General features: G+C 47.4%; 1 protein-coding gene across 1 annotated transcript; it reads left to right on the plus strand.

Annotated features, from left to right (window-relative positions):
* Nucleotides 1–7,579: 7,579 nt before the first annotated feature.
* Nucleotides 7,580–9,857, plus strand: VFPPC_12297 (transposase-like protein; the record flags this gene model as incomplete). The annotated part of the gene is made up of 3 exons (XM_018290224.1): nt 7,580–8,177; nt 8,246–9,114; nt 9,177–9,857. The coding sequence occupies 3 exons, from the start codon at nt 7,580–7,582 to the stop codon at nt 9,855–9,857; spliced, it is 2,148 nt and encodes a 715-aa protein (XP_018135668.1).
* Between the last annotated feature and the right edge of the window lie 1,750 nt (nt 9,858–11,607).

The following is an 11,607-nucleotide window of genomic DNA, read 5'->3' on the forward strand; positions in this document are numbered from 1 at the left end:
TCTTCCTCCCCGGCTTTGTGGTGTTGAAGATATGGCGAATCGTCTGCTCGCCGATCGCGACGCGCCTCCAGTTAGACCACGATGGGCTTCAAACTTTGTTAGGCGCCACCAAGAGCTTACTACGCGTTTTACGCGTAAATATAACTACCAGAGGGCCTTATGCGAAGATCCAAAGATAATTAAGCCTTCGTTTGAGCTTGTACGCAACACAGTCGCGAAATACGGCATACAGGACGAGGATTTCCACAACTTTGACGAGACTGGCTTTATGATGGGCATGATCTCAACCACAATGGTAGTTACAAGCTCATAAAGACGCAGCAAGCCAAGTTTAGCTCAACCAGGTGACAGAAAATGGGTTTCAGTACTCCAGTCTATTAATTCCCAAGGCGAAGCTATCCCGCCATTTATCATGGCTGCGGGGCAGTATCACCTTGCGAACTGGTATGAAGATAGCGCTACCAAAGGATTGGGTTATCTCTACAACTCATAACGGCTGGACTACAAATGAGAAAGCCGTAGAATGGATCCAGCACTTTGAAAAGCATACTAAACCTAAAAGTCACGGCGCATATCGACTTCTTATTCTAGGTGGACACGAAAGTCACCACTCAACCGAATTCGAGGTATTCTGCAAAGAACACAAGATTATTACGCTTTGCATGCCATTTCATTCATCCCACAATCTTCATCCATTAGATGTTGGCTGTTTCGGGCCACTGAAGAAGGCGTATGGCAAAGAAATTGAAGGACTTATGAGCGCGCACATTACACACATCACACAGGCTGACTTCTTTCCCGCGTTTTGCACCGCTTTTAAAGCCGCAATGACTGAAAAAAATATCCAAGGAGCATTTAGAGGCTCAGGGCTTATTCCATTTGATCCGCAAAGTGTGTTAACACGGCTTGATGTAAAGCTACGAACTCCATCGCCTGTTGAAGCCGCACTTGAGCTACCAAATCTGTAGGTTCCAAAGACCCCAAACTACCCAACCGAGGCGACTTCACAAACTAATTATATAAAAATACGAATAAGCCGACATCAGGGAAGCTCACCAACATCAATTTTAGATGCTATGGATCAATTTGCGAAAGGCACATGCGGAATAATGCATAAGATGGCTCTCTTAAAGGCTGAGAACTAGCAACTTCGAGAGGCAAATGCACTATTAAGCAAGCGGTGTAAGGCCCCAAAAAAGCGTCTACGTGAAGGCGGTAGCATGAATATTGCCGAGGGACAAGCTCTTCAGGATCAGAATGATGTGGAAGAGCAGATACAGCAGGAGGATCGCCAGACTAGAGGCCGTAAGCCCCGTGATGAGACGAAGGGTCGGCGATGTGGTGTGTGCGGCAAGACTGGTCATAATGCACGAACTTGTCACAATGATGTGGAGACATCTAATGAGGATGATAGCAGTGAAGATTGATTGATTTCTTATGTTGTGGTTGTTTTTAGGTAAAATCTGTATGCGAAGCTCGTTGAAAGTGGCGCACTCAATGCTGGCGCACTCACTATGCACCTACGTTAATTCATCCACATAATATTATTTCCAGTTCGATACCGAGTATTAATACATGCTCGTCAGAAGGAAAAGCTGAGTTTGGAGATTCCTATCCGCCCCCAGCTAACCCCCTGCTTTGACGAGGTCCTATAAGCAAAAGAGGCAAATAAAGCAGTCTGTGCGGAATACCCTAGTCGAACTCCACTCAGATTCACAGTTGCGACTGACACGACAAACTATCGAATGACCTGAAGTTATAGGGTAAGTGCCTAACTGTTTTCCCTTACGCTAATGCAGGCAATAATGCACCAAGAGATTAGGCTGACTAGATGGCAAAATGCCTCACCCTCTCACACAACTTTTATGCGGTCTCAATCTCGCTGATCACTCGGTACTAATGCAATTTGTATCAAGCCCACAATCGAGCCTTTGTGTTCCCTGCGAGGTCATGAGATTTGGAATCTGATCAGCGGTTGCCAGATCCCAAATCACTTAGTCCTTCTGACCTGGAACAACTCGCAGTTCCTGGAATTCCGGACAGAGCTACTTAGCATGTTGACGCGCAGCCCAAGTGTCAAGAGCTCCATCTTGACCAGTTGTGCCTCTAACAAGTATATGCACTCCAGCGACCGTCGGTACCAGAGGCTCGGCCTTGTGTACTATTCCAAGGCAGTCGAAGAGGTGAATGACGCATTAGTCGGGCTGTGTTCAGACCGCAAGATTCGGGCCAATCCTCTAGTAACTACGGTTGTCTTCCTCTCTATTTATGACGTATGATGGCCCTTCAACTCTCCTGTTTATGCTCACCTTTCTTACCTGACGCTGGGAGTACAATATATTGGGCTACGAGACAGCCATCGACCCACGGAAGCATGTTACTGATGCTATGAAGCTCCTTAATTTAGGATACGATAATATATCGTGTCCAATGTCCATGGAACGCCCAGTCCATCGCATTGTAGTGGAAAGCATGCTCTACCAGGCGCTCCTAATCTCTGTACGAAGACCATTGGCCCCAAATTCCCACATTGCGGCGCAATTTCTTGTCCGCAGGGACAACATCCTTAGTCCAGCGAAGCCGAGAGATACACTGCTCACGGATTCCACTCCCGTCTTAACTACATTAAACAACATATTTATTTTGGACCTGGCAATGCATGGCGTTGTTGAAATGCCAAGAACTGCCATTGCTGCTTGACCGCATTTGCATTATCGTTAGGCCCATACAGCAGACCTCAGTTAAGGATTCGTATGAGGTTGCTTTGAAATCCATTAGCTACACAAAACTGAGGACAGAGAAAACGACAACGATAATGCAAAGGACACCTCGTTGAAATAAGGCTCATTAGGAGGCACTCTATGCTGTGCCATGGAGCACTGTAGCCATCTCGCAGTTACTACCGTAAAATACATGCGTTTTGACAGATCATGGGTGACTATACTTTCCAAAACGGCTGGACATCGCAGCAGTGTAGGCATACCACCACAACAAGTATGCTGGACCAGGTGTAGCAATATGCCGAGATTCATCCCGATAGCTGTCGCAATTCACATCCAATTGCTCTGAAGCCTCACCGCTCACGAGTTCGGATACACCAGCTAGATGCATAGTCACAGGTGTAGATATTCCAATAAGTTGCGTTTCGTCAAACGTTCTGGTACTTGCTGCTGGAGCCGCTACCAACATTTTCTCATTGCCATGTGACTCTAGGAGCTCCTGAAACTCATACGTTCCTGCCATGCGCTCTTCGTCCCACAGGGGTTTAATACAGCGACGGCCAGCTTGGGAGCGTAAATGGCGGTTAAATGATTCAAGGTTGACGAATTCCTGGCCACAGCCCCATTGACCGCCGTGCTGGAGATCACCCCAACAGACAATTTGTGCAGGACTTAACTCGTCGTGGCCATGCTGATTATATCCCACGGGGGGGGGTTTGCCGGTTCCGCTTATAATGAACCTGTTGGGTATGGAGGCAGGCTGACATCTGGCTCGATGGCTGTTGACGTGCCTTGTGACAGGACTTGCGTTTGAGTTTTGCTGAGCGTTCCCTTTCGCTCTGGGTTACGCAGTTGTTCGTTCGTGTTGACATGTGCAATTAGCTGGAGATGTGGGTGGTAATCTGCTCACTGACAACAAGATTAATACGGCGCAGCTGCTAGTCACCAGCCACAAATAATCAGCATATAGCAACAATCCGCTTGATTTGGTGGAGTACAGAATGTCAGCACGGAAGTGCGAACACTAAGTAACGGTTCTGGTAAGTTCGAGCTGCAAAGGATGACTTCAAGCGTCGCACAGTCTTGCTGCTATATATTTAAGAGCGCCGTAGAGAACTGTGGCTATGATACATTGGGCGATCCGAAACCAGACGAGCTACTTATCAGGCGCGTGGGTTATTTATTCCACATGTTGAGACGATCAGTCTTGGCTTCTGGCCGTGTGTGTCGTTTCCCGTGCACAGCCACATAGATCGCCGGTTGCCGCACTGTTTCCTTGGAAAACTTTCGCCATCTTGAAGGGGGTGACCATTGAAAGGGTCGTTTGAAGGAGATGGACAACACATGTTCAGGGACAGACTTATTCAATACTAAAGATTGTCCAGTGGCGGCATAAGTTGCCATCGTGTCCTAATTTATTCAGGGTATCGCCTGGAGCGGTCACTGGGACGGGCGGATTGTGGTATTCCTTCAGCTCCGTCGCTTTTGGCGCTACCGTTTTGTTAGGCTCCACTCTGCTTGAGCCGAAACTTGACATGTGGAGGTCTGGCGTAGGAGGCTGAAATCGTATGCAGTTTAAGGTTGCGGCTTTCAAGTACATCCCACATTGGAAAAACGGAAACCCCCTCATCAGAGTTCTGAGTCCTGGGCAGGAAGGGGTGATTGACGACAGGGATGGCGGCCGCCACAGGAGCAAGGTTTGGCCTCCAAGCATTGGTACCACTATGTACGATTGATTCAGGTGGATTCAGGTGGATTTAGGTGGGAACTGCAGGGATGCATCGCTTAAACAGATCTGTGTGAGCCTGGTGAACAGCCTTAGCCAATTTCCAAGAGGCCCTTTCTGCACCAAGGCGACCCGCAGCTGTGCCATAGTTTCAGGTCTTCACACTCACTATTTTCACTATTAGGAGCTCTGATATAGAAATAGGGAAACAGGGATATATATGTGGTATTGGCCCAAGTGTACGTTGTAAATGATGGTTAGGATGGGTAAACTGCGTATCTACTTTACCCCTATGACAGAAGCCTCACACTTTTCAGGTAGTCAACAATTGTAGCTATAGCCTGGTAAAGGACTCCACCCCTAAACCCACTATATTTTGCCCTGCAGTAAGTCATCAAGCGATTTTCTGCCAACCCCAACTTTTCCCCACTCCCGGCCGCCACGGGTACTCGGCGAGACAAAAGTGCCATCCATCCCTGAATTGTGGTGTGAAGTCAGTTTGGTGAACCGAGAAGACAGCCAGCCATACCCTTCGAATTTATCCGACGGTCATTTGGCACTGAGCTCGTGCACCTGAAAAGCACTATGTGGGTCTGAGACAAGCCAGAAAAAGCTACGCCCGCCTTGGAAGGTTCAGAGACGACAACTTTTGAATCCGTCTACGGAAAGAAATGGAAACCGATTGCATAAAGGCTTGTGTGGCGCCAGTGCAGGGCTTCCAACCTCATACTCATTGGCCTGGGCAACGGTTTATTGTGAATGGCTTCCCTGTTGGCAATATTGTACTCAGTCCTCAAATGGATTAAGTCCGAGCATAAATAGTTCTGGTCCCAGAAAACTACCTAAGCACTCAACAACTGGAAATATTGCTGAACTAGAACTAGATTGGCCATGCGTTGTTTAATTGGTCGATACTCGCCAGCTCTACTCGTTTACTGGTGGCTTTCGGTTTCCACCCGCCATCTTGGCCTTCGATGTTCCAGGCATGGCAAGAGCCGTGGTCTGGTAATTCGCATGGAGGCCGGATTCGGTGCTAGGTGGTCGTTGTGGGTCTTCATGCACGAACCATACAAGTGGTTACAGTTTGGAAGTCAGGAACACAAGAATCAATCAAGGTCGCTGACTCTGGCCACATAATCATTACATAACCCCAGCATGAAGTAAAGAACTCCGGTCTATCTAACATTCAGCGCCGTTTTAATTGCGCATCCTATCGTCAGTCTAACTTACAACACAAAATATACTCACATCCGATAATCTAAAATGACCTCCCATGTTACGCGACCGTTGTGCGATAACAACACAAAATACACGCACGCCAAGCAGCCTAAATTATTACACCTGTATATGACACATTGGTATCCACCCCAAACACAGCCTCAAGCTTAAACGCTCCACACCCGGAGGCGAATCGCTACCGAGCTCGTCGAACCGTGGCTGAGTGCGCACAATCACCAAACTCCAGGGCTACGTAGAAGTGGACCCTCGCCCATACACACGTCACTCACAGATTGTCGTTTGCGGACGAGGCGCATAGACTGCTTCATCAAACAGTCAGTATTTCGTATTAATATCAAAAATTAGTTTCATATAACTAACTATATATATATATATATCAGAGAGCAAGAATCCCCACAGCTACTGGTCCCCGCGACTGGAGCCTGAATCGTCAGCGACCTGAACCTGGATCAGCGAGTTTCCTCCATGTGCGCCTCCAATCCTCGGGATGATTCGCCCCGATGTTGCGACCGGACTGCCGGCGTTACATCCTCTAGCAAGGTAGAAGAGAACTTCGTATCGACTTCACAACATTCAGAGTCCTTCAACGAGCTGGGGATGTGTCGTGACCTAGCTGTTCTGTGGATAATTGCGGCCGTTGGTTCTGTTATCCTGTATGTCAATACGCACAAAACCTCGTAGGCTGGTTTGCTAACGGAATATGAAGTGTCATATTATATATATGTCTGCGGGAGTTTTGGGGCGAATAGCCGTAATCGTGGCATCCGATTTCCACATGACTCCGCCGTCGCTCGCATCGTCTTCTTGCTCGATTCTCAATGTGTCACATCAAAGGACTTCTCCCATTTGACGTTACTGTCGGGTAGAGGATGGGAAGGTATTGCCAGCTGCCTGGTGGGTCATCAACTATTGTTCACCATCTGCGTAGGGAGCACAACATCATCATACCTGGAAAAGAGGAAGTCAGGAGGGGAAGAACACAGAATCGCCTAGAAGACATCGCTACCATCCTTACGCAAGAAACTACATAATGGCGGACAGGCCAAAACGATCGCCTTCGGTCGGGAATACGCTCCTATCACGGCACCAGTTGTGCGTCAAACCCAGAAGGAGGTTATCAACCCCTATGACTGGCTGTGTAAATGTTGGTTGGCAATTGTATCAAAAGCTGTCATCCTCGGGCACCACATATCGTGGCTCTGGGTGCTTAAAATGTGGCTGCGATGTAACCGGCTATTGATAAGTTCAAATCCATAGTGAGCCCGGTGTTTAAGTCGAGATTCAGCTTCATTCCGTAGTTTCAGGTCGGGATTATCAAGATCAGCGCTCCTAATAGTCCAAACAGTCAGTCTGGAAACCTCAGACTGGACTGTTGGTCTGTCCGTTATCGTCAGACCAGACGGTCCAGTGCTGTAAACGATCCTGGATCGTTAAGCCTTAACGATATCGATCTCAGATTTATCGATATCGATATCGTTAAGGTTTGAGAATCCTCACGTAAGCATGAAGCTGATCATTGCCCACATAAGATTAGAAGCCTTGTGTATGTAAGTTCTAAGTGAATTAGTATAAAATCTGTGTAACGGGCTGAGCCGTTGATATGCACTCGGCTGATGCCAATGCTCATAACGCCACCAAATGAAGGTCTCACAGTCTGCCCCTGAGCATCGACTACCTTATGTAACCTTAACTAAGTAGCCAGCTCCTCGAGAGCTTCGAGTTTCTCTTCTCTGCAATGCAATCAATTTTTTGGTTTTAACACACTTGTGGCTGAATAAGTCCCGTCCGTGCCCCTTACAATCTGCGCCTGAGTGGCTCTAAAGCACGCTTGTCTTCTGATTTCACGCACACTTCTCCTTTAATCTGTAAAAATAGTTAACTTCCTGCCTGAATAATGCCTGACAATACCAATCATGTCGTTGACGTCGCCGACGATGGCTTTGAGGTTGAGAACGCGCTCTTACCGTTTGATAGCGACCAGATATCAAATCTACGACCCTCTGACTCAGCTTCGCAAGTATCTAAGGTTACTTCCACGAGCACTACTTCCTCCTCCTCTTCTAAGCGTAAGCGTACGCTTCGGTCGGATGTCTGGGTATATTGTAGAGAGGGTAGGGAGGAGGACGGCGAATTAATTCAGCATAAGACAGGTCGCTATTACTACTGTAAGCTCTGCTCAGCGGGGTATACTAACTCAGAAGCTGCTTGGAGCCATCTGAAGTCAGCGTATGGTATTGTGAAGCCGGAGGAAGCGTCCAAGAGAGCAACCACGGCTGCTAACAGCCCTTTAAAGCGAAGTTTTGCAGCTACGGCTTTAAAGATGGCTGCTCAGAAGGAGCGAGTGGCCCAGGCGACAATGGGCGATATCATTAACCAAGAGCGTTTTAATGAAGCCTTAGTGCGGTTGATTGTAATGCGTAATCTACCTATCAGCGCCGTTGAATGGCCAGAGTTAGAAGATCTGCTTAAAGCTACAAACCCAGCCGTAGACGGTCAGCTACTTCAATCGCGCGGAACTCTTCCAAAGCTAATAGAGAAGTCATTTGATACTCACCGCCAGGTCCTCAAGACAAAGCTACAACGCTGCCCCTTAAGATCCACCTTGCTGTTGATTGTTGGTCGTCGCCAAACCGCAAAAGCCTCATGGCTATCTGTGCGCAGTTTGTTGATGATGGAAAACTCCAGAAGGCGTTGATCGCGCTGCCTGAGTTACAATCTCATACTGGCAAAGAGACAGCCAGCGCTATTATTCGAACTCTTAACTCTTATGAGATCTTCCACCTACTAGGCTATATTGTCAGCGATAATGCCTCCGGAAATGATAAGATGATGAGGTTTGTGGAAGAATCAAGAGGCGGAGCTTATGAGGCAGAACACTATCGAATAAGGTGCTTTGGCCATATTCTTAACCTCGCTGCTCAAGCCTTCCTTTTTGCAAAGGACAAGTCGGCAGTTAATGAAGCTATTCGACAGATCAAGGATTCTGCTACTGACGTAGACGACAACCTTACGGCTCATCTACGCTCGGCAGAAGCAGCTGGCTGGAGGCAGATGGGCGCCCTTGGTAAGCTTCATAACATTGAAGTCCACTTTCGCGCGTCTGACGCTCGTTACAATGAGTTCAAGAAGCTTGCAAAAGGCAGGGTACTACCACAAGAAAATGCAACGCGCTGGAACAGCTGGTATAAGGTTGTGGACGTCGCCCGGCAGGAGGTTATGCGCAGCGCAATTACTATCTACTGTCAGCGCTACTCGCAAGATCTTCAAGACGATACACTTGACAGTGACGACTGGCAAGTTATCAACGATACCTATAACTTCCTCTCCACCTTTAACCGCGCGACTTTGCTCACGCAAGGCGACAGCGCGACAATTGACAAGGTTATTCATACAATGGATATTATTACCAAAGTTTACAAGAACGAGACGGTACGTTAGCTATACTAATTTTACTTATATATCAGTGATATCACTAACGTTTTGTGCGTTAGGAACGTGCAAAGTTGCTCAATAAGCCGCGATACCTCTCTGCCCTCATGACTAGCTGGTACCTTTTTGATAAGTACTATGCCAAAACCTCTGACAGCTCGGTCTATGCCGCTGCGCTCCTCCTCCATCCCTCCTTCCGCTTACAATATATACAAGATAACTGGGATAAAAGCTGGAGGGAGCCGGCGCTAAGAGCCGCAAGGAACCTTTGGAAGGAACAGTACGCCACGCGCCAAGTTGATAAGTTACAAACTAGTGGTGCTGAGAGATCTTCAACAGCGACGTCAGCTGAGCCATCTGCCTTTGACTTGGCGATGGGCCAGATGAAGCTCGCCGCACCTGTTGAAGATGAGTTTGAGCTATTTATTAAACAGGCTCAAAGTACGCTACCTGCCAGCACGACTGCGCTTGAGTGGTGGCTGGATCCAGCTCGCAAGAAGGACTACCCGCGACTCTATTACATGGCAGTAGATATACTTTCCATACCTGCTATGAGCGCCGAGCCTGAGCGTATCTTTTCTGGAGCTAGGCGGACAGTTACATGGACACGCTTTTGTCTTGGATCTAGTGCTATTGAGCGCTCAGAGTGCTTAAGGAGCTGGATACGGGCAAAAGTCACAATACCTGAGCAACTACTATTCACTGAGGTCGGCAGCGGTGAGATTGCAATAGAGATGGATTGAGTAATTAAACAAACTTCTTGAATTTGAAGTTTACTGCCCTTTTAAAAACAGTATGAGTTTACTAAGCAATCCTTAACGATATCGATCTAACCGATCAATAGGCTTATCGATCAAATCTTAACGATCCTGACACTCAGATCGATAATTTTGATCGTTTACAGCACTGTCAGGAAGTAGGCACGAATCCTGGCTCTCAGTGATGGATAGAAACGTATTGAAACTGAAACAGAGCTCAGTGTCAGTTTCAATCACTGAAACGGAAGTCTGTTCCGGTTTCGTTTCATATGTTTCATATGTTTCATACTTATCCTTCATCTGGCCGAGAAGCAACGTATGAACACGCTGTAAACTGGATAACTTGACCAATTATCTAGTTACTGAACTTGAATGACAATCTGCGTGACAAAACTCATCCGTGATGCCCTTCTTGCGCGGTTTGTCGAGGTCAGGTTTTCGCATCGTCGGATTTACAAAGTGGGGCTGACATTTCAAAAGTTCCGAGTCTGAGTTAAGTTCAGCATAAAAAGAGCGCTTTAAACAAGTTTGGTGGCATTTCAAAGCCAGATATGGAGATATTAAACCAGAGAATTGCATAGTGACATTTACATTGGGAGTTATGGCGATATTTATACTATATACTGAAACTTACTGAAACTCTGAAACTGAAACCGCAAGGCGTTTCAGTGAAACGATACAGAGCACAGTTTCATATCATATGAAACTGTATCTGAAACGTCTATGTTTCTATCCATCACTGTCGTCCCGCAAAACTACCAAGCTACTTCCGCCTTAACTGCTACCGCTTTATCCAACAAGCATATCGTTTTAAGCGTGAGCCCACTGACATCCTTTCCTCCAGGCATTGAGAGTTGGGTGCGTTTGGCTATGGTGACAGCCCCGATATCCTGACCGCCTCGCTATGCACTTTCCGAGTCGTGTTGACCAAGGACCAGGTGCCCAGTCGCCTGACACCCATGTAATTGGATAAAGATTCTGTCCAGGACACATACACATTTCCTGCCTTCTCTCGAGTAACCCTCTCGTCTAAAACAGTGTTTTTCGCGTCGCGTCCATGAGTGCCAACACAGATGCTGAAGGCGATGGCATGACTACGCCAACCGCTGGTCGAGGAACTGAACGTATCCGGGGAAGACGCAATCAATTTCGTCCGTCTCAAGGGGATAGTGCACGAACATCCAATGTATGTCAGATTTGCAGGCTTGAAAAGGTCGAATGTGGTGGTCAGTGGCTCTGCCAGAATTGCGCCAGACGGCATTTGAATTGCACGTCTGCAACAGCTGATAGGCGGAAATTGTATTCTCCTTTGTATGTCATCACTTGCAACCCAGTGTTAGTCTTTCGTGTTGTTGAGCTGATATAGTGGCGGTTTGACCTTTGCAATAGAGATATACTGAAGCTGCAACGAGCCGTCACTTACAATGAGAGCAAGCGGCTAGATGCAAAACAACTATGTGAGTGTGGCTTAGTCACTGGAGAGAAAATTTGGCGTCGCTGATTTTGTATACCGCCCAGTTTGGGACCCTACTTCAACTGACTTGAACGAACACACCGCACGCCCACCGGCGCTGGATGACATTGCGATGGCATCTGCGCGATCGCAAAGTCTAGTACGGCCCAGATATCAAGCCTCTGAAAAATCTTCAGTCGATCGTCGGACAAATGACATGGTATCTTCATACACCACTTTCTATTGTTGGCGAGTCTCCACCTAGTACGTATACCTATGCGT

This window comes from Pochonia chlamydosporia, chromosome 3, assembly GCF_001653235.2.
Source record: "Pochonia chlamydosporia 170 chromosome 3, whole genome shotgun sequence".
Taxonomy (NCBI): Eukaryota; Fungi; Ascomycota; class Sordariomycetes; order Hypocreales; family Clavicipitaceae; genus Pochonia; species Pochonia chlamydosporia.